At 48.2% G+C, this 24030-nt stretch overlaps 4 protein-coding genes across 4 annotated transcripts; 2 read left to right on the top strand and 2 right to left on the bottom strand.

Annotated features, from left to right (window-relative positions):
* Positions 1-966: 966 nt before the first annotated feature.
* LAJ45_10159 (uncharacterized protein) lies at positions 967-1359 on the top strand (the record flags this gene model as incomplete). Its single annotated transcript, XM_046119688.1, has 2 exons — positions 967-1051; positions 1205-1359. The coding sequence occupies 2 exons, from the start codon at positions 967-969 to the stop codon at positions 1357-1359; spliced, it is 240 nt and encodes a 79-aa protein (XP_045967138.1).
* A 7373-nt stretch (positions 1360-8732) lies between these two features.
* Positions 8733-9571, bottom strand: LAJ45_10158 (uncharacterized protein; the record flags this gene model as incomplete). The annotated part of the gene is made up of 3 exons (XM_046119687.1): positions 8733-8945; positions 9161-9165; positions 9340-9571. The coding sequence occupies 3 exons, from the start codon at positions 9569-9571 to the stop codon at positions 8733-8735; spliced, it is 450 nt and encodes a 149-aa protein (XP_045967137.1).
* A 3310-nt stretch (positions 9572-12881) lies between these two features.
* Positions 12882-17991, bottom strand: LAJ45_10157 (uncharacterized protein; the record flags this gene model as incomplete). Its single annotated transcript, XM_046119686.1, has 10 exons — positions 12882-15339; positions 15395-15964; positions 16028-16052; positions 16114-16296; positions 16363-16392; positions 16461-16668; positions 16731-17015; positions 17078-17131; positions 17191-17416; positions 17486-17991. The coding sequence occupies 10 exons, from the start codon at positions 17989-17991 to the stop codon at positions 12882-12884; spliced, it is 4545 nt and encodes a 1514-aa protein (XP_045967136.1).
* Positions 17992-19975: 1984 nt separating this feature from the next.
* Positions 19976-23014, top strand: LAJ45_10156 (uncharacterized protein; the record flags this gene model as incomplete). The annotated part of the gene is made up of 2 exons (XM_046119685.1): positions 19976-20433; positions 20500-23014. 2 exons carry the CDS (start codon positions 19976-19978, stop codon positions 23012-23014), a joined length of 2973 nt encoding a protein of 990 aa, XP_045967135.1.
* Positions 23015-24030: the final 1016 nt, after the last annotated feature.

Genomic DNA, 24030 nt, shown 5'->3' with positions numbered 1-24030 from the left:
GAGCCGAAGGAGATTGAAACTTTCATTTCCCCTCGTATTCCCGGATGAACACGAACAATATTGTGTGGCATCTAAACACGCATAATGAGAGGTAAATACCTTTATGCGAGGTAAGGGTTAGGGCTATTTCAGCTGGTCTCCAGGGCGTTCACTCCCTCAACGGATTGGTACATAATAGTAGCTGACTCTACTTTTCTGTCTTTCCCGGGACAATGATGGGTCTTGTCCTATGACGAATTGACCACAGAAGTCAACTCTATGGTTAGCTGAAACTCACCATTCGCCATTACCCAGTTTCGACATCGTACAAGAAGGTACTATAATACTAACTATCCTTTCTATAAGGCAGCGCAGCAGAACAATGTCTGGGTATACTCTTATGAAAAAAATTTTTTTTTTTTTTAAATCATGTAGCTTTATTGCATGAAAGCACCTCTCCCCGACCTGTTGAACAAGAAAACACAACCCCAGATGAAAGAACAAAGTAGAAAACTGAGACGCGAACGGAAATCACTCGAAGTACAAAGGAAAGATGAAAACACCCTGGCAGCCCTTATTTCCGACATAGGAAATCATCCTCCATGGTTTTAATGATAAGGATACCTTGATTTTATACGCGGGGCCTTTGGAACATTGCCGAGCCAGCTCACGTGCCGCCCCTCAGTCCCTGCGCGGTTAGGGCATATCACTAAACATAGGTATCTTGGCACACAGAACGCTTGGCGCTTCACCACCTGTCCCATTTGTCGAGGGCACCCCCCACGACACCAACATCTGCGCCCAACACTCCAAACACCCCAATCTCCTCGTCAGTCTACAAACAACGAGCAACTCTAGACACCAATCCTGCCCAACAAGCCCCACCGACGCAGACACTCTAGTGCAGCGATCGACCTTTACGTGGATGTGGTCCACCCGGCGGGCATGGCGGCGATTGGTCAATAAGCGCATCGAGGACAACCATCAATGATAACAAAAGTGAGAATCGGCAAAGTACGCTTCTTTCAACGGCATACTTGGTGCTGCTGTCGGTACACTAGATTGCGGCGCGGTTAGGAACCCCCTCCCTACCCTCCCACCCCAGACGGATAGCTACGCGTATGGGCTGAGCATGGTACAAAAGGCCCTAGAACAATCAACGCTACTCCGCAATACTAAGCCTAGCTCCGCAATACACGCCTCAAAGTGCTGACACCTGATACAGGCCCGGTTATATCCGCGTACACCCCCCCAAACCACGCGCTGCGGAAACGGAAAGCCAAACAACCCCCAGTCTGCGGCGAGATAAGCGCTAGAAGACCGCCGCGTGGCCAAGCACGACCGCCGCCGTCCCGCTACGTTACCCCACCTCGCCCCTAGCGTCCTGGCAACGCCCGCAACGGTCAAGACAACGCTACATGCAACATCACTCCCTCTGCCATCCATCCCACCGCACCACAGACATACCCACTGCCGAATATGGCCATGTTGTGACCACAACCCCTGCGTCGCGCTGCGCTGGTGGCGTAAGAGGTAGTGAGTGGTGTTGAAGAAGGTTCGCGGTAGTTAAGGGACTTTTTCTTGAAATAGGACGCTCGACACGTTTCATAGTTCTGGAAGATTCTCATCATTTCATTATAGTATTTGTCATCGGCGTATGACTCACTTTCCTATTAGTCATCCTATTACTCACACGTCTATGACTCATTGTATTTCTTTTGTCCTACCTTTCATTAGTATAAATACGGGGCATTCCCCCTTAGCTAGAACAATAACACGATCAATTACTTTACTTCTCCTACATACTTTCTCTAGGTTATGAGCCCGGAGACCACTCACGCTTATACACTCTTCACCATTTTTACCACAAAGTACACTTTCTCGTTTCACTTTCAATCATGTCTGAGAGGAGCATCAAAATTCCCGCACTCCCATGCAAGCTGGATGGTCTAGGCCATTACACTGTATGGAGGGACCTTGCTACCCGCATGCTGAAAGTTCACGATCTGTGGAACTTGGTCAATGGTTCGAGCAAGCGTCCCGTGTTGACAACCACCACCACTACTGTAACTACCACGGCACCACAAGCATCAGGAAGCAAAGCTGAGGATGAAGAAGACGAAGAAGAAACCTCCGACAATGCCGAAGAAATCAGCGACTGGGACAAAAAGGACAATCTTGCGGTTGTATTCCTTCAATCTAACATCGAATTCGAAGTTATTCTCACACTGACACCGGCCGACACCGCTCATCACCTCTGGACTCAACTCGAGGACAGATTCGATCGGAAAACCGTCGCCTCCCTCCACTCGCTCCTCGCCAATGTCGTCACACTACAGTACACACCCGACAAGGGTATCAAGGAACATCTAACCCAGTTCAACACTCTTTGGTCATCTCTCCTCACTAGAACTAGTAACTCTACGGACAAGACCAAAGACCCACTCGGTTACCACCTTCACCAACTCGCATCTGTCTCAGAAGCGAAGGCATCCTTCCTACTCCTCTCACTCCGGCACGAATCCCTCGAATCAGTCGTTGACAACCTGCAAACCAAGCCCAACGTCACCTTCGATGACGTCTACGAAAAGCTGTTGGATCTGGACTCACGGCGCAACAACGATGGACAGGCGGCTGGAGAAGCCTACACAATCAGGCGAGGAAACCTAGGACACGGAAACAACAACAGAGTCAGGAGGCCACGTAACAACGAAACAGGAAATCAGGACGTCACATGCACCTGGTGCACCAAGAATGGAGAATATGCAAAAGGCCACACGCACAAAAATTGCCGGAAACTCAAAGCTTTCAGAGACAAGGAGAAGTCCGCTGCATCTGGCAACCTCAACGTCGCATCTGGTACTGCATTTCACACAAAACTCGACCTCTCTTGGATCCCCGATCCTTCTGGCCTTCCCGCACTCGAAGAAACCGATGTGTTCACAATGCCGGTTGACTTCGACTTCACCAACTTCTCAGATGACACCTCGGATATTACCATGGAAGATTACTTTGGCTTCATTGCAGGACCTTCCACCACCGATAACAAGGCGTGGATCTTCGACCCTGGTGCAACCAACCACATGACCGGAACGCTGGTTACCGACCCGACTCCCTATACTGGAACAGTTACTGTTGGAGGAGGTCGCAAACTCCAGATAACCGGAATTGGCAACGTCACCATCAACGGATCACATGGCCTGATCACTCTGCAGAAAGTATTCTTGATCCCCGAATTAGGCAATACCAACCTGATGTCTTGGTCTTGCATCGCTAAAAGGGGATTCACAACAATTGGGACGGAAGACGGCTTCACCATCTACAAACCGAATAGCAAGGAAATCATCGGGATCGCTAACGCAAATAGTACAGGTCTCTACATTTTTGAAACCAAGGAACCCTGCGCACACCTCTCTGCCGCCACCAGCTTCTATGACTGGCACCAACGGCTCGGACATCTCCCCGCTTCCTCGCTCTCACGGCTTCGCACCATGGTGGCTGACCCCAAGTCTCTCCCCACATCTGGTAACATGGAAACATGCAATACATGTGAACTCGCTAAATCAACCAAGTCTCACCTCGCTCCTCTCACCGAACCACAATCCAAACAACCACTGGAACTAATAGACTCAGATCTGAGCGGCAAGTTCTCGACTCCTTCTCTGGGCGGTTTCAGTTACTATATCACATTCATCGACGATTACTCCAGGTACGCTCACCTCTACTTCCTCAAAAAGAAGTCAGATGCAACAGCTGCCACAGAACGATACATCGCGTATATGGAAAATCAATTGGACAAAACGGTTTAAACGGTTTCGAAGCGATAATGGTGGCGAGTACACCTCCAATGACCTTCAACAATTTTTCGCCTCTAAAGGCATAAAGCATGAATTCACTGTACCTTACTCTCATGAGTCAAATGGAACAGCAGAACGCTTTAACAGGACTATAGCAACAATGGCACGATCCGCCTTGCTCGACCACAACCTCCCAAAAAATCTATGGGCAGAAGCGATCAACACCATGGTACACGTCAAAAATCGACTCCCGCACAAATCACTCCCGAATATGACACCATACGAAGCACTCACCGGCAAGAAACCCTTTATTGGGCACCTCCGATCCTTCGGTGAAACCATGTTCATACACATACCCGTCGAAGCACGACCAGCTGGAACAAAACTGGATGCAAGGGCTATAACGGGACAATTCTGCGGATACGGAGATTCTGAAAAAATCTGTCGCGTCTACATACCATCACAAAGGAAAGTAGTTCTCTCTCGTCATTTTAGGTTTAAAGGTACATCCGTAGGGGAAGAAATCGAAGTCAAAACAAAAACCGACACACCCCCTAAACCAAAACAAATCGAGATCAAACAAGAACCATCCTCACGTCCGTCAACACCAAAACAACATAGAACATACGACGACGACCCAAGTGACGATGACATGATCAACCAACAAATAATGCGCGAAACCATGGAACATTTCTCCGACACTGATTCGGAAGACCACGCAAGTATAGTGAGGGCCGGCTATACGAGGCCCGCCACTGAACGTACCCCGCATGATGATAATAAAACAGATACTGATCAACCGAGACGTAACCCAGTACGGGAACGGAAACCTCCGATCAGATACGGACACAACATTCAGCATGACACTACCCTAACAGAACCAACAAACTACCACCAAGCGATCAACAGTCCCGACTCCGAAAAATGGCAGAATGCTATGAGAGTTGAACTCGACTCACTGGCAAGAAATAACACATGGAATCTGGTCAACACACCGGATCACCGCAAACTGGTCGACTGCAAATGGGTATACAAAATCAAACTCGGGCCCGATGGCAACCCCATACGGTACAAAGCCCGACTAGTCGCAAAAGGTTTCTCACAGGTCCCTGGTCAAGATTTCGATCAAACCTATGCCCCCGTCACCCGATACGAATCCATCAGACTACTCCTCGCTCGCTGCCTTCAAACCGGCGGTCAATGCGATCAGATGGACGTCACAAGCGCATTTCTATACGGCGAACTTAAGGAAGAAATCCACATGAAATCTCCTCCAGGCTACCCCACTCCCGGCAAAGCATGCAAACTAATCAAATGCATCTACGGACTTAAACAATCATCAAGGGAATGGTATGCCCGCCTCTCAAAAGCGCTAATCAAAATAGGATTCAGAAAAGCAGACTTCGACCCTTGTGTCTTCATACACAAAACAGGGGAAGTTGTCATCGCAATATATGTAGACGATATCCTCATCTTCTACTGGTCCGTTGAACGCAAAAACCGCGTCAGCCTCCTCCTCCATTCTGAATTCGAAATGACGGAAACTGGCACAGCCAACTGGGCACTCGGAATCCACTTGATCCACACTAAGACTGGTATCATCCTATCACAGGAAGCCTATCTCAAGCGTGTACTTATCAAATATGGCTTCGACGAATCCAGACCTGTGGCAACACCCATCGACAACAACGTCCACCTCCAAAAAGGAACGGAAGCTGAGAAAATCGAAGATCCAACAATATATCAGTCAATAATCGGTTCACTCATGTATGCAGTAATCGGCACTAGACCCGATCTCGCCTACACCGTCACCATGCTCTCACAATTTTCTTCCTGTCCCACTAAGGCTCATCTAGCTGCAGTCCATCGCGTCCTCCATTATCTCAAAGGTACCCTCGATTGGTCACTCTTTTACGCCAAAACGCGACCAACTGCACTCATCGGCTATAGCGACGCAAGCTATGCCTCCGACATCGACGATCGCCGTTCATTCACCGGCCACTGCTTCATGTTAGGGGAAGCCCTCATCTCCTGGCGCTCTTATAAGCAACGATCTGTCGCCACTTCTACAACTGAAGCGGAATACATGGCCCTCTCGGACACCAGTCGACAACTGATCTGGTTAAGGAATGCAATCCACGAACTGGAACGAAAACCAAATCTCTCTTTCATTCTTCGAGGCGATAACAACGGTTCTCTCTCCTTGGTTAAAAATCCTGTCTTTCATAAAAGGTCTAAACATATTGACGTACATTTTCATTTTGTTTGGGAACGGTTTGAGGATGAATTATTTGAACTGGAATATATTTCTACGAACGAGAACGTGGCGGATTTACTCACTAAAGGATTGGATAAAGGCAAACATGTTTTATTTTCTTCTACTATTCACTGTGGCTCACGAGGGGAAGTCTTGAAATAGGACGCTCGACACGTTTCATAGTTCTGGAAGATTCTCATCATTTCATTATAGTATTTGTCATCGGCGTATGACTCACTTTCCTATTAGTCATCCTATTACTCACACGTCTATGACTCATTGTATTTCTTTTGTCCTACCTTTCATTAGTATAAATACGGGGCATTCCCCCTTAGCTAGAACAATAACACGATCAATTACTTTACTTCTCCTACATACTTTCTCTACTTTTGTGTACCGAGATGCGGGAGTCTGTTTGGCGCTTAGGTGGTGGGAGGTTGGGAGGTGATGTTTAAAGGAGTCCGGATGGTGGGGGGGGGGGGTTGGGCGCTGTGTGTGTGTGAGGATGGCGGGAGGAGTGCTTAGAGTATGCCGGGAATGCTGCGGTGGGTGTGTTTTAAAGTGGAGGGAACGGTGGGGAAGGTTGGATAGATGCTTTCACTATGATCGGTCGGTACTGTTGCGCCTCGATGAACCTAAGGGTACGTCAACAGACATACACTCATCCGGAGGCGTCGGGGACGTGGTAGTATGTCCATTTGGTGGTTAGGATGCTTGGCTTGTGCATGTAGGTAGCTTTTAATATATACACACTCCCATATCGATGTGTGGGGACGTTTGGAGTCCCCGCCCTCTGCAACCCACACAAATATCACCTCGGTGATCAAGATGTAAGCGGTGGGGATGTACGAAGTCTTGTATTGTACGGTGCGTGCGTGAGTGTGTGCGACGCCGCTAGATCCGGCTTTATGATTTTTTATCCGTGACTTTGGCGGGAAAGGGGGGGGGAGGTATTTACGGTGGTGGTGGGCGGTGGGACTAGGCGGTGGACTTGGCCGGTTATCTGTTGCTGCGGCAGTGGATATATGTGGATACAATACCAAGAGACATAATATTCACTGCACATTGAAGCGCGGGGAGGAAGTGGACTTTAATGCCCTAAATCTCCAAACCGCCACATCCTGAACAGAATAGACAACTTCCGCTCCACCCAGCTCACCGCACCGCACCGTCCGGCTAGGTACCAGGTACTATCCGGACAATGTCATCTCTTCCAGACACGGCACATCACCACCACCACCATACCAATCACAACAGCCATATCAGATACCACCGCGGCCAGAACCGCTGCAAAATTCAGCGCTGGGAAGAACAGCCGAACACCTGCCTGATGATCGGTCACACCCCGCCACCCTAACGATAGCGGAGCTCCGAACGGTGCAACGCTTAAGATGCGAGGGCCAAGACTCGCGGTACCGGGAGCTCCTTGGATGACTGGTTACGTGCTAACAACCCCCCCCCCCCCCGGCTCATGGATAGTAATGAAATATCTCGTATCAACGTAATCAGAGAGCTAAAGATCCATAGAACATACCTCATGCGTATGGATCCCGATTGCCGACTTTGTGGGTTATTCTTTTAGGAGATTTCTGCTGGTCGGTATGCGGGAATCACGAAAACCTTTGTCGCGCGGCGTTATGTTGATGGGCGGATGGGTATCTATCTCGATGGGGTCGGGTACACGCTTGCTATGTAGTTCTTTTCTGTCCCCCGCGAAGCGATCAGGCGTCAGGAGTGCTGCGTCATGTCACCTCCTCCACTCCCCCCCCAATCTCTGCAAAAGCAAAACACTACAACATGCGACCATTCCCCCCTCCGACCATCCCTGCTATCTCACCGCACCGGAGACCCTATCAATTGCTACATCTGCACCTTTTTCCTCCAGGCAGAAGGAAAAAGCGTTGTCGAGAATGAAGTAGAGTCACAAGTTGTCACTCGCCCCGAATATTTTGTACGAAATTTTTTTTTTTGTTTGGTTTGGTTTGGTTTGTTGGTTGGCCGTACTGTGCGAATATCACAGGAACATACGCAAACTGACTGATTACAACTCATGCCGCGCACCCCTACGGTACACTTGCTTTGGTGTAGAGGAGTCATTTCATCCTCACAGAAAGGATGATAATCGGCCTAGTGAGGTAAAGTCGTACTCTTTTGCTCGTTTGTGGTAATTCACCGGAATTATGAGATTTAGGGGGTGGTCTTTCCCTATTGGGAGGAAAATAAGGTTCAGTCTGCTGTTTTGGGACTTGGCGAATTTTCTTATCAAAGTATCAAGCTAGTCTTTGGGGGTTATCGGGGGGGAAGGGTGAACTACCTTTTCCCTCCCACTACCCTACATCATATAGTGATAGAACACATACCTGATATCTTCTCCCATGGCCCAGATGGTACAGCTTCTATTCCACATCTACAATGATGCAAGTTCAACCCCCGGTTATAGCTGCAGTATTTTATTTCTATTTTTGATACAATACCAGTATGTTACTCACTAGTATCATAGCATAATTCACCACCATATTACCATTGTTCATCCAATTAGATCTACTATTGTTTTGGATTTCGTCCTTAAATGCGGGTAACCTAGGCCACCTCGTATCCGTGGTAATTTACCATTTCGAAATTGTACCGTAGGGGCTCTATGCTTATAAACACTGTATGTAATAGAGCTAGGTTGGGCGCGCTGGAGATTAGTTTGGGCATTACTTCCGTAGTGCGCCGCGGCTGCTTCTTCTGGTGCGGGATTGTTTCCACAGCGCCTTCCCGAATCCGCGTTGTTTCTTTTGGTAGCTGTCTTGCTGGTGGTGGTGGGATGCCCGTGGGGGATGGGAGGCTGGTGGCGCTTGGTATGGACTCCAGAGGGCGGCGGCGGCTGCGGGGGTGAAGGTACTGGCAGTATCCAGCATGCCGTCTAACTATTCCCGGGCGGAGGGACCGAGAGGTGTTAGTGCTAAACTACCACATCACGGTGGGAATAGAACACCACCGATAATCGAGACTCTACGGCTGCACAGCTCCCTGACTCGCGCGATATACCGCTGCGCGGCGCTACACGGATTGGTCTCGGGGTGCCGGGTAGGGCTGGGTGCGCATCGCTGCGTGGTACGCTGTCCTGGAGTGGGATACGTACCTCAGCTTGGTGGCATTGTTATCGTGTCTAGTCGGGTTCTGCTTATCGCGCACGATCGTTTGCAGCTGTCGCTGTACGACCTCCGCGGCTCTCCCTACCCCCAGCGGACGCTACAAGCTGCTGCAGCTTTCACGCCCCGGCGTCTCGTTGTCGCGGAGGAACACACTCCCAACACCAACCCTCCCCTCTCTTCCCACCCGCCGCGAAGCCGCTCTCCGCCGACCATGCGCCCCACACCGTCCAGGCCACCACCTCCACACCGCCGCTACCATCCCACCACCGCAAACGTGCCGCCACAGCAGCACCGCAACCTATGCCACAGAGCCCGCACCCGACACACGAGCGCATCCACGCCACCCCGCCGGGAGCATCTACCTCGCAGAGCCGCATCCCAGTCTCGCGGGAATGCATGCATGCATGCTGGGATTAGTCATGATCTGCGTTAGCGATGCAGGTACGCTCGCTACCCCGCTGTCTTGGCGCGCGGGGTCCATCGCGGGGAGGTGATGGACAAGGGCTAGCCGGGACTCGGAGCGGGACGGGCGAAGGAGGAGAGTGGGAGGGAGGAAGGAAGGATGGATAGATGGATGGAACAGTTCGCAGGGGGATGTGCACTTCTGTCTCCCGGGCGATGCCGCATGGAGATGGAGGGAGGAAGGCTTTCTACCCATCCTCTCTAAGTTAGAGACGACCACCTAACCAACAGAAGGCTCGGTCTCCCGTCCCGTTATACTTTGCTTCTTGCACATCCCCGTACGGTTATGGGCTCCACGAGTGCCGACGAGGCCTCGCCTACCCCACGGCTCGATCAACCCTGCTGTGTTTGATTCTGCTGCGTGTGTGGGGAAGAGGCGGTACGTACCCCTCCAGACCGCAATTCGCGGAAGCCATCCTGTCGCGGGCTCAGTAGCGGGACTACAGAGCGGGAGCCGCGGCGGTACGTTCTCCGCCCTCTACTCACGAGCACAAGCGACGGGAGATATATATCGCGGGTGTCTCGATGTTCGCTGTATACCGTCTGAAAGCTCGCTGCTCATGTGCGGTGCGCTCGGCGGCTACGGTACCCTTATCCGCGGCACCTCTTCTTCGGACTCATCCAACCCCCGCCCCCACGTAGCCTTTAGCATTAACCCTCCCGCAACCCCCACCGCAATAAACATAATCCAAAGGGCACAAAACGAGAATATAACCTCCCAACCGAGCATACAGCACACCAACGAAAATCTCTCCACCCTCCTCCCTCTCTGCACTGCGCGCGAGTTTCATGGGCTCACAATTCTCGCCCTAGATCCGGTCTCGTTCCCGGGCTCGCACCTCTTCTGGTGGCCGACGATTTCCGGGCGATCTTGTACCGGCTGCGCTGACTTCCAAGTGGTTTCGGTACCCGTGACCCGACACCTAAGCAGGTCGGGAGGGCAACTTCTATGTGACCCAGAAGAGCGCTTGCCGTGCCAACACCGACTTCTACGACAACCTCCGGCGGCCAAGTCATGCTTGTAATTGCTGTACGTCATGTTTTTCGTTCTAGTGCGGGAATGCGCGGCTTGATTGGCGGCGGTAATCGCTTTCCTCTGAGTTGTGATGGGATGGTGGTTTTGGCGCCTGGAGGGGGGTTTGGTGGGTGGAGACTGATGCATATGGGCACTGAATGCGTGTAGGACCCCCATTTTTCAGTGTGGAACAATGGGGTAGTGTTCTCCCGGCTGTTGGAGTAGGATTCTCGATCCTTTGGCTCCACTGCCAGTGCCACCACTGCCCGCCGCCACCACTGATAAACCGCCCAGTTATCGAAACCCCCCTCCTACACAAACCTAGCTCGATCGAGAAACAAACATCGCACACCAAGCCCAGCACTAATCCCTCAAGCGCAGAGATCATCTCAGTTGCGGCCCCCCTTATTTAACCCGAACGCTCCGCCAGCGACCCTCCGACTCTACATCGACACAGGTGGATCATGCCTAGCTTAATTAACCGTTCCTTAATTCCAGCCTCCTGTGCGGCTCCGTCGGCGGTTGGTGTGTGCGTATAGAGGGCGGAAATGCGAGAGTGCGGAAATATTCTCGGAAAGGGGGGGGGGGGGATTTTCAGTGGGGGACTAGGTGCTGGGAGGGTGAGAGTGTGGGTATGGCGAGAATGTGGGCTTTTTTCTTTTGGAGGGGGGGGGGGGGGATGGAGGGCGGGAAGGCTTGAAGGCGGGGAAGGTGATAAGGGAGCCGGTGCGTGTGGCGTGCTCTCTTGCAGCCACAGACGTGTACCATCCAGGAACGCGAGTTAATACCGGAACGTCCACGGATGGCCTGCAGGTTGTATCTCCACGTATTGAGGAATGCCTGATAGAGCGAGGCGGTTTCTAGGTCTTGATATCTATCTGGTGCGATAGACAACAACTTAATTAATATGTGCGAAGAGATTGTTCCCAAGGGACTTTAAAACTCGTCGGCGTGTGTGCCGGTCCTTATCTAGAGATACGGGATCTGTTAATATCCGTTCATATACCTACTAAATTAAATAGAAATTGGTCAGGCCCGCCGTATGGGACTGTTCATGAAAGATTGATGGTCCGAGAGAAAGAGAAACTGCCCACAAACATGGCTTTGGAATTATGCTGAGTATAGCAGTGCATTCTTCAATTGGGGGCTCAAATTACGCCTTATACGTGGGTGGTTTCCGGGGGCGGGAAAGTGGTGACAACACTCTTGTACTTTTGAGAGCGGATGATTTTTATTTTCTTTTCGCCTTTGCCCTATCTATTCATAGCTGTGAAACCGTTTCTTGCAGACTGCTAGAAGGAGTCCTCCAAAGTGAAACTACGTAGCTCATCGGTGAAAATAATGGAAAGATAAAAGAAACTTAGCTTGCATGGAAGGAAATTACAATTGTCAAAAAGAATAAATGAAAGCAACCATAAATGAATATGAGCTCAGAGAGACCGAAAATAGAAAGCGAACAACAATGCATGCTCTACTAGCAATGAATCAAGTGATGCATTACCCGCCAAAGCGAATAGGGTAAATGAATCAATTGCTTCGTTTACCGGGGACGTCGTTGGTAAGTGACACAAGTGATTCATTTACCCCAAGTGATGCATTTACAGAGTGACTTTTCAAAATGCATTAAAGCAGTATTTTCACTATGTTCCGGTTATTTATGCATGAAGATCTGTATTATGTGGCGTAGGTGGTATAATGTAGCGAGTGTTCCTTAATTGAGTTCGATCCCCACTGCGAGCAGCGTTTTAATTGCTTTTTGGCAATGTGTTTAATCATTATTGAATGTGTCAAATAAAGGGGCATATTGAACTAAGGGATTCATTTCCTGATTCATTAACACATAGTAAAAACGTGACATTTCCCAATGTCATTAACCACCCAATCTAGATGACTCATTTCCCACCAAAATCCTATCGTGGCGAAATGATTCATTTACTCATTCATTTACCTACCCCGTAGAGATGCATATTCTTTTTTTTGTTTAATTCATAATGCATGCATATGCAATCCCACCCACAATATCCCATGGTCTGCAGCAGAAGAAGCAAAGAACCCCACCATGTCCAAAGTACCATCTTTTAATGACAGTACAGAAGAAACTAGAAATCGGTGCCACCGTATATTTCTCCTCACAGAAGGTATGACCACTAAATACATATTTCTCCAACCGGATCAAACATGCGCAAATGAATATGGGGCCATATGTTCTTGCCACTCAGCATCTTGAATCACTATATCCAACGAATCCTCGCATTTAGAATCATCCTGACATTCTGGCCTATCCTGCCTCTTTGTGGTGCGATTGTCCCCCGACTGTCCCTGGCAGCTCCAGCGCTGGATAATCTCAGATCACTGGGGGGCGGTGATTGATATCTCGTCGCTTCAATGAGTATATTCCTAGTTCGTTCAAGTTTTAACCTGTGAAGCCGGTGTCCCCTGATAAAGTGTCTTATTAATACGAAGGGCGTTCTTTCGCGTTCACCCAGCGAGTTGGATACGTGGTTTCGAGAGACCGATCTGTATATGGACTCGGAGGCTATGCTGAAGTTTTCTGATTGTAAGAACGTTTTGCAAGAACAGAAACATATGGGGCGTAGCACTTCCTTCAACACCGCCTCCACAAAATCAAGAGGTGATTGCCTATCGATGTGTCCAGAGGTAACATCGGCACCTGCTTTTATTAAGAGCTTTGCAGCAGCCTCGCTTCCAGTATATGCTGCCCAGTGAAGCGGAGTGAATTGCTGGTGGTCCAGAGCCCGATGGCTGGCCCCGTGGCTTAATAAGACGTCAATCATCGCTTCGTCATCACGTCCTGCCGCCCAATGAAGTGCTGTATGTAATAGGTTGTTTTGAGCGTTGTTGTCCGCGCCATGAAAGAGTAAGGTTTGTATAATACCAGGCTGAGAAACCCTCGCAGCAAGAAGAAGTGGTGTATTGCCATCATTGTCACTTAACTCGAGATTAGCGCCCCGCTCGATGAGAAATCCAAAAACACATTCCTTCCTGATTCGCGTGGATGGATGACGCTTAGTTCTCGCGGTCTCTTGGTACATGTTTAGGCTCCAGTCATCGCGGTCTGAATCGTCTCGATAGTAGGAGTTGAGAATCGTTATACAGTGTAATGCCGTCCGCCCATGCAAGTCCTGGGAATCAATTTCGCATCCTTTTGACAACAGGTATTCCACAACAGATTCATCACCGGACTCTGCCGCTAGATGTAGTACTGTCAAACCACGGTTGTCCTCGCAGTGAATGTTGGCCCCAGAATCGACTAGGGTTTGTACACCACTTAGATTACCGCAAGCGGCGGCTTTATGTAAAGGAGTACAGTTATCCTGGTCTAGGGATTCTATATCCGCGCCCTTTCCAATCAAGTAGCTGATGAATCTTGAAGAGGCGCGCGCTGCTATATGCAGAGCCGTCTGCCCTCTGAATTCTGGTAGGTCGGATCCACTGCATATAGAATTAATATCAACACCTATATCAAGCAAATATCCGACACACTCTTCATCCTGGTGGGTGACCGGGATATGAAGCAGATCCCCGCCATGACTGTCTTCAGAGTTGGCCCCGTGCTCAATCAAGATGGGTAGAATATCTTTTTTACGGCCACGTGCCGCTGACAGCAGTGGAGATTGACCTCCCACCCCCCGGTGATGGATTCCGGCGTTATGTTCACACAAAAGACGGACAATTGATGGATGGTCCGCAGTTATCGCCTTGTCTAGTGCCCTCCACCCCTCAACATCCTGCGCTTCAATATTTGCACCTCCCTCAAGGAGTAAAGACGCTATAGCTCTTTTTCCGCACGCTGCCGCTATATGCAATGGGGTATTTCCATTGTGGTCTCTGGATTCGATGGATGTTGCTTCGTGGAGGAGTATATATTCTACCATAGCCCGGTGCCCAATGAATGTTGCTATGTGAATTTGAGAGTGAACTCTCCATAATACCGAACGTTGGATATCCCCCTTCAACATCCATATATATTGATATAGGACTTGCAGGTAGATGGTTGTTTGTTTGGGTTCAGAGAGAAACTCACGTATGTATGGGAGTGTTTTTAGCTCATCGAACGTGAGGTGGTAAGATAGACTAATCGCAATATATTCTAGTAGCGGATGGGACCCAACGCATTTCTCATAGGAGTCGCTGTCGATCATGACATCTTCGTAGTTTGTACTGAAGTAACTATTGACCACCTCATACTCGATCAAAGGAAGATCAAAGGAAAGATATGTCAAACTTGCCCGAGCAATGATTTGATGCATATCATCCGCAATTATTCCCTCCTTGAGCAAATATTGATGCACAGTGAAATGTGTCAAACGAACCTCTTTACTTATCTCATTGATCATGACAAGGCCACAACATGTATCTAGTATGATAGCCGGAGGAGGCACACGGTCCTTGTCAAGTTCGTTGTGACCTAGCTTGATTGCAACCGCGTCTTGGAGCTCTTGGAGTGTAAGAAGTCGGCGAGCTGCGACCAGCCGTGTGAGGATCTTGATGGCAAGCTTAACAGATCGGGGGTTCTGAGCGCGGATACTGGTCATTATTCTGTCGTAGGTCCTATCCATTCTCGTTTCTTGGTCCCCGGCGCTTCGGATCTTCGAAAGTTCGGCTAATATATCGTGTCGAGTTGGCTGCTGACAAAGAAAGTCCACATTGAGACTAATAAATAATATCCTGGCCGCCTATCAGAATCATCTTTGAGGAAGATCAAATCGAAAACTGTACATACACTCCATTCGCAGCGCTGATAAGATTTGAAATGAATTGATCTTCTATCTTGCTACCCATAATCAGACCCTTCGCCCGCGGCATCATGTCGATTCTGTTGTCGATGTAAACTTTGATATCTTTATCCTGCGCCACGTAATTGATACAGGGCACATCCCTAAACGAATCCTGAATATCGATTGGGTGTGGCCGACTCGTCACTAAGAGGTTGAAACCATTGGTTTTGAGTTGATGAAATAAGGGAAGTAACGCCTCCCTTTGGTCTTCCTGGTCACATTCATCCAGGGCGTCTAAAACTATAAATGAACGCGTGAAGAGTTTTGCCAACTGCAATAATAAGGAACGAAGTTCCTTAATATCTGGTCTTCTTTGGTATCCAGTGCACTCATCATATAACACCACCAGTTTGTTGGGAAACTGGGGTAGTTGACCAGCTAGCTGTTTAATAACACTGGACATGATATCAATGGGCCTTTGGTGGTCCCTCTCTTTGTAGTCAAAGTAAATGTACGAAACTCCGACACTACCAGAGGCTTTAAAGCTTTCAAATAGATGATCAACGACTAATGAGCTGTGGAGGAAGTTTAATGTTGGTTTTAGACCAATGTAGGTTTAAATAAAAGATCTTTCATACCTGAAGTACGTTTTGCCTGATCCGGCTATAATGTTTTCAGTTAATATCATTACGAACGTAGAAGATAGAAAAGTAATGGTACTCACCAATGCCCGCAACCCAAAGCAGTGAGGATGATTCTGAGTCCCCTCCCAACCACCGAGAGAACTCAGGAGTACTCAAAGCCCATGTACCGATCCCATCACGACGCTTATCGGATAAGTTCTCATGTCGCTTTGCTATATCTTCCAAAAAAAACCAGTCCAAGATTTTCTGCGCCTTAGATTTTGCTATAGACATAGCCATAGTTAGCAAAGTCCGCTTTGTGGAATTGAATGGTCCTATTTGTTACATACCACGTTGCGATAATGTTTCTGTACCCCGACCTTACGTATAATCAATACTTTAGCAACATACGTCCTAACACATTATATATCCTCTCTGCTGTACTCACCGGATAATCTTTGGAGACTGTCCACCCATCTAGTCATGTAGTTGACAACCGATCTATACGGACTATCTACCCCCGCAGAAAACTTGACAATATCTCTGTGATTACAATCCACAGGGATTCGGTGCTCAAATGGCCAAAAAAGCATTGCAGAGTTTTTATTCACCATCTGAAGATCCTCGCCATCTCTAGCCCAAGAGCCTGACGAACCCTTGATCCAAACCTTAATAAGCGCGCGAGGCATATCATAGGCTTGATTTCTTTGGAACCTACCTTGCTTACAGTCGGCGTTCTCTTGATTTCATAGAATGTAGCAATTTCAATATCGGATACGGACTCCCAAAGGCTGCTAATATCCTCCCGTTGAGTATCCAGAAAGTATGAACCTTCATTAAGTTGTTTGATGAACTCGGTCTTAGATCCCGATCCTGTATCGTGCGCCATTTCCAGGAGCTGCTTGACATAAAGGCCTTGATGTGGAGTTGCAAAAAAGCTGATGGCCTTCGTACAATCAAACAAAGATCTGTACTGAAGTCTGGCCTTGGCTTGGAGGAGTACCTATCATCGATGAGCAGAGTGTAGATAGGAAATAGTTGAAGGGAATTAGCCGTATAGCGTACTTGGAGAATTAAAATACCACCCATACTATGGCCAATGAATATGATTGGTCTCGACTACAGGAATTAGCGTCATTATTCCGCGATGCTAATCGACCTCGAGGTTGAATGTTTACCTCAACCTTACTCCTCGCGTCCATCAACGCATGTATAAAGCTTCTTCTATAATCAACGAAGGTCTGCTCGACTGTGTCTCTGGTCAGACTAGAATTATAACCATAGGTCATGACCCGAATGCTCTGGAGATCAGCCGGCAAAAGATCTTGTAACCACATGCAACCGGTGTGGTTACTACACCAGGATCCAAAAGCATGGCCAGCTAAACCTGTTACTGCTACCACGCTGTAGGTGGCCCGTAATTAGCACCTATATATATATGACACATTTATCCACGTTTTTCTTGAGGCTTACTCTACAAGAACATCGTCCCCTGCAGCGTTGAGCGGTGTTAAACCAAGGAAGTGTCTATCAATGACCAAATAAATATCGGGGTCCCCCTGAATCAACTCGTACTGCTCTTGCCTTGACTCCATGCGCCGAAAGTAATCAGAGCATGTAAGCGGATCTAGTCGAAGTAGGGCTGTTAGAGTACGACCACTGCAAGCTGGGAAAAGCGAGAGCTTGAGGGCGTCCTTGAAATCAGGGTCAAAGAGCCTGAGGGCGCGAACTAGGTCATCCTTATTCCAACTTACGGGAATGCCACTGATCCGGAAGCATGTCAATTTCGACCTCGGCTTTGCCGTCGACATTGCTGCACCCGAAGATGCTAGTTGATTTTCCGTCGCGCCCTCCTCGGAAGGACCTGGCTCGGTGGGTGGACACACGCGCTTGAGGTTAGGCGTATTGTTCTCGGGTTCTAGTGAGTTTCGCTCTTCGTATGTGCGCTTTCCGCTCGATGTTTGAGCGGTATCTGCCATGATTGCTGTCTGGGGGGAGTAGTAGCAAGCGGTATTTCCAAGCTCCTCGAATGTTGATGTTTCTGTGCGGCGAGAAGGTGCTGTGAGTAAATATTAAGAGATTTGAATAAGCGGGTGGGTCTAAGTCAGGCTCCTCCGCGGGGTATTCTAGTTCAGCAGTGGGTTGCACAGCCTTGTCGAAGACAGATATGGCCCTGCACCTCCGCCACGACCGGCTCAAGTGAGACGCTTGCGGAATCTCAGAGATCTCATGCATAGCTTGATCTATTTAGGAAGAGATTGGCTGAAATAAGGCTGCGACCTGCGGGAATAGGAGGTTCAAGCAGAGTTTGGACGCGAGTGCGAACCCCCCAACACCCCAAGTGCTTGGTGTGGCAGTGCGGTCCGAGCACCTTCCGGATTGAGATATGGTACTCAAAATACCCTGTTAAAGAATATATAGTCACACACAGTTGCTACCAGAGGTGGTGTAAGATCGAGAATGTTGTTAAAGTTGGTTATTTTCATCGAGAATGAACACCAGAACCACTCGTAATGAAAAAAATTAGTAATTTTTAGTCTGTCTCTAAATATATCTATAAGCATACTAGTTATTTTTAGAGGGATGGTACCGCAGAATCTCAGGAATAACGAATCGAACTGGGCTGGAATACCACTTACCCATTGGTCAAGACGACCAAAAGTTACGCTTTAGGTCTGTCGGATTGAGGCTCAACAAGCATTTGACCAATCCGAAGCCCAATATTCCAGTCCCGTTCAATTCATTATTCCTGAGATTTTGCGGTAGTGGAAAATCACGAATTTGAGGCTTGCAAAATCGAGTGCTTTTTTGTGCTCAGTTATGTCGGCAACCTTATGGTCGCGTCCTATCAACACATCTACACCAGGAATTTTCTCTCAAAATCACCCCTTAAACTCTGGAAAAATTCGTGAAAAATTGGAACAAACTATATATAATTATACTATGACTATGAAATTTTACCTGATTTTTATCAATTTTTATCTAGTAGCTACCCTACCTGCCTGCCTGCTTACAAAACTTCGGAGGGCGTGGCTGAAGGTGGCTTTACCTGGGCCTCAGTGCTGCCATGGTTGTATGCGCGTGGTGAGACAAAATCTGAGACCATGCCGCTTGAACGTATTCCGCGTACTACAGGGGGGGGGGGGGAATTATTGTACACACTTACCAGCGTAAGAAGCAGAAAATGCAGTAGCTCAGGGCAAGGATAATTTGTATGGAGTGGCTTCGTTCTCTCATACAAATAATCCCTGTTTCCGTTACTTGCATTTTCTGGTTCTTTTGAGGGTAAGCTGTAGAAACAGGGTCTAAAAACAGGGTTTAAGTGGCTGACTCGGCCAATGGGACTCTTCCCATACTTCTACATTAACTTCCCCCCCGCTGTACCGGGTGTTGAGGGTAAGTGATCAGAATCTGATAAGTGAATGTTACGGTGAATAGGTGTATTTGTCTCATCAGATTCTGATCACTTTTCGCTACACCCTAGTACAAGAATACTCTGACATCTCCTCACCCAAATTTCGATATCACATGACATTTATGCATGAGAGAGATTTCGCAAATGTCTCACGCGCCCAAGGGAAAATGGTTGATCCCTTGGCTCTATTGCGCGAGAAGGCATAGGGGTGGGTGTGTCAACTTCAGAGGAACTTTTTTTGTATGGGAATTAGAGAAAATTCGACTGTTGGGCTAGGCGCTAGCTCCTACATCACAATTCAGAGCCCGATATCACATTTCAGAGGTCGACATTTGTCGGGAAGATAATGTTCCAGACCTTACGTCTCTCCGGAAAGGCGTTGTGACTAAACAATGACTAAGTCGCAACTCAGGAGCGACCCCTATTGGACCGCCCAGTTCAAAATGGTTCACTGCGTGGTATGTCTTGGCGTCTAAGCGGGGTTAACAGCCGCCCTTCTGGGATTTTTGCGAAAAGCTTCCAAGACCTACGACAGAAGAACAGATACTATGGAGGCCGCGGCAGCCATTATCGGACTGGTTGCGATCGGTGCCAATGTGTGCAAGACTTTAGGAATCTTCATCTCCGTTTGTAAGGATGCACCATCTATTGCTCAGATTACCCACAACGAAATGCGCGACTTTGATTTCGCCCTTCAAAAAGTTCAGAGAATCTTGTTAAAGAAAGGCACAGAGGGAATAAGCGAGCTCGGAAAGTCTATCACGGATGTCAGCCACCTGACCTTTACACTATTGACATGCGTGTCTACGCTCTCGGAGATGGAGAGAATGCTGGACCGTCTCTTACCACGACAGGAGAAGATGCTGGCTGGCCCATCTTCTCTCCCACAGCTGAGCTACGTTAGACGGATACGGTGGACCATGGCTAGCGGGGATCTCTCTCAACTCATCAGACGCATTCAACAGAATAAGATTAGTCTAATTCTACTCATGACAATGTGGCTGACGTAAGGTTCACCCTTGCTATGATAGGAAGATCGTTTGAGTAGACTAGAGATTGATAGAGATTAAAGTGACTCGTCAGCCGAAGCAGAGCATTCAGTTGATTGCCTAAACGATCTTTTGACAGACCTGAGCTCTGCGGGAGACAAAGCAAAACCATCGATAGCTTTCAACCCTTCCTTTCATGAATCGTCATTCAACGGCGAGCAGCCGTCATTCCCAAACGTTCACTTGACGAGGACCTCTAAAAGGTCAAATGCAAGCTCGGTTATGACGCAGAGGAGCTCATGGAGCACTGGCTCCAAAAGGTCCCTCGCACTTCTATCGCAGCTGCTGCACAACACAAGGCCGTATAGACGTAGTTCTGGACTGAGTTCTGAACTGGATAACACGAACCTATCTACTCGCACATCTCAGCGCTTAGGAATGCCCTTTACTCGGTTTACCGTTGGCTCGAATGATTCTATCATCTCATTATCGTATACGAAGTTTGAGCAATCTGGAAGAAAACTCGCGCAGGAAAATGATGCGGCTCGAATACCTGTGGAAATATCTCCCGAGTCCTTGTACAACCCCTGGTGGTATGCAGTTCCTTCCCTGGAATCCCAAATCAACATTCAAGAGTCTCCGACGAGTAAGATCGTACAATCGTTGTGTGCGGTTATAAAAGAAGCTACGTTCCGGGGCGACACAGCCGTCCTAGCTGCAGAACTTTCACGAGCACACATGGATACCTCGTATTCTCTCTTTCTTTTCTACCTAGGGACCGCTATATCGAATAGTGATACCACGGTAGTTAGCTGGTTATTGTCATGGATGATGGAGAGAGATAAGGGTACCGGCTACGCAATGGCTAGCGCGACTCTGGACCGAGCCCTATCCACCAAGAAGGATCAGGTAGCGATCTATCTGTTCAAGTGGATTATGAAGGAAGATCGGGTCTCGCTCATGGGACTATTTGAAGTTACTTTACCTAAAGTAATAGGGCACGGTGATACCACTTTGATCATCAAATTATTCGATGCGATCAAAATTACGTTAGGGTTAGAGGACATGGTCACGACTGAGATGATTCGGCTTGCTCTAGTGACTACGGTGGATAAAAAAGAATTGGATATGGTTATTCAACTCTTGAATTGGATCAAGCGCGAGCTCCATGATCTCAAGCAAATATCTTTATACGCTCTCGCCTTTAGACGAGGTTTGAGGATGAAACACGTTTCAGTGGCCCTTACTCTACTCAACTGGGGATTTGAGTATAAGTGGGTCCCGTTCTTTGAATTGCAAGAAGAAGGCTTAAACACCGCCGGGAGCGGTGGGGATGTTGATATGGTAGTATCACTCTTGGAATGGGGTATCTGGGCTGGTCGGACTAAGGCAGAGACCCAGATCCTGGCACGTATTTGTTTTGAAAGTGTCGTGTTGAATGGTCATATTGCGACGGCTGTTGGTGTGATGGACTGGATACTGAGGGATGATTCCGAAGAGGCGCTGGATATGGCAGTCAAACTACTGGACAGCGTGAGAGTGAAATCGATGGCGTTAGATCTATACCCCAAAGTATTCAAGGCTAGCCTGTCAAGGAATGATCTCACTACAGCCACAAGGATTTTGGATTGGATGATGGAGGATCCTAGATTGTGGCGGCACTACTTGTGTAATGAACACTCGCGAGGTGTAGCACTAAACGCGAGTCGTCCTGTGATGGCCGAGGTGTTGGACCTCATGGCAGAAAAAGACATGGTCGAGGCCGTCCGGTTATACACAAAGCTACTTGACTCTAGTTTATGGCAGAACAACCGTAGTACACCGATAAGGCTACTGTACTGGATGATGAGAAGCGATCCGATACGAGACTTTGCACTGTCCAACGATGGCCTGATTTCTCAGTTAAACAGCCAACAGGACACGATGATCGAGATGCTGGACTGGATGCAGACGAGTCTGAGTGGCATGCCGCCTTCACTACTTCCAAAGCTTTCGCACATAGCTGTATCGAACAGTTATCTCACGATGGCTGTGAGATTGCTTGATTGGATTCAGAAGAGAAATGGGGTTACTGGCGCCCACGATCTACACATTTCCTCTTTGACGACAGCCGTTGAGAATGGAGACGTTGCCGTGGCCGTTGGGCTACTAAAATGGAACCAAGGATCGAAGTCGAGAAAGCAGAAGGTTACACTATGCCAACCCTTCCTCGAGATCGCATTACATAAATGCTCTCGTCCGATGGTAGTCGCGATACTGGACTGGATGGGTGCGAGTGATATGGTTAGAGCAGTAGTATTACAGAAACGCGCAATCCAAACCGCAGTATCACTGAAAGCTTCGGGGGTAGTCACCGGACTTTTAGAATGGATAGAGCAAAACGATCCGGAGGAGTCGAACCGGCAATATGGAACCGTTCTCGAGGCTGCTCTACAGGCAGATGCTGTTGAGATGGCAATAGAGCTACTTGGATGGGTTTTTCAAAAGGACAAGGACAAGGCATTATCATTGTATTCACGCTCCGTACAATCTACGCTATCGAACCCCCAATCGGCTATGCATCTCGCCCTGCAAAGTTGGGATGCGATAAAACCATAGACGATATCAGTAAGTAGTATCCTATTTTAATGGTGAGAGGTATATAGTACGAATTTGGGCCTGTTGGTATCAAAGTGATTTATGGTTATGTTTTCATATGACGAGCATGGTGTAGGAATTTGTGGGTTGAACACTAGGATTGGTAGGTTTTTTGAGTTCGTATTTCTCGCTCCTAATGTGTTGTGTTCACTACTTTTCTTGAAATAGTACGCTCGACACATGTTATTATATTCATCATCATGTCAACCATGAGTAATTTTCCTATTCAGCATAGTATTTTTCATACATCTTTCTTTATATTGTTGCATCATGCTCAATTACTACACTTCTCTACTTACATTTTCTCCATTTTCTGTAACTTCGATCGAACATCTTTCACATAACACGTGCGGTGCATGGATGATATTTCCGAGTGGGTCAGACAACCTCCGGTAGCCTGTGGTTCTGCGTGGGTGGTGGTACCCAGGCAGAGTTTCTGATGCAATAGCAGATAAATTACCAATGCGTCACCCAAAGGAACACAATTCGAGTACATTACCGATCGCGAAGCTAATACCGCAGTAATTCGTCTCAGCGGACACTCATATTGACGTTGTAATTACTTGTTCTGGTCATTTGTCTTGCAAACGTCCCCTTAATATTTCCTCATACGGGCTGTAAAAGGCAACTTCCACGTCTGTGTAACCGTCCGCTGAAACGAATTACTATGGTACCATCAACACATTACCGAACCCAATACTATTAGTATATTACCGGTGCATTGCGCCGAGGAGATCTGGGATACATTTACAGATCCATTTCTTCCCGTGGTAGCGACCAAAACAGGACCTGGTATGCCCTAGAACATCAAACCTAGAGCTCAAAGCAGTGGAATGAATGCTAGATGTCCGCTGGAACAAGAAAACCTAATATGTGCAAGGGTTTTGGCAGCCAAATCAATGCTTGGCATCGCCAAAACCAGCAAACCCCGGCAATGATAAGGGTTTGTGTGTTGATTCAACAAAGATTCGTACTTT

This window comes from Morchella importuna (assembly GCF_003444635.1).
Source record: "Morchella importuna strain M04M26 chromosome Unknown Morimp01GS042, whole genome shotgun sequence".
NCBI lineage: Eukaryota > Fungi > Ascomycota > Pezizomycetes > Pezizales > Morchellaceae > Morchella > Morchella importuna.
This window is presented reverse-complemented; position numbering and strand designations above follow the sequence as displayed.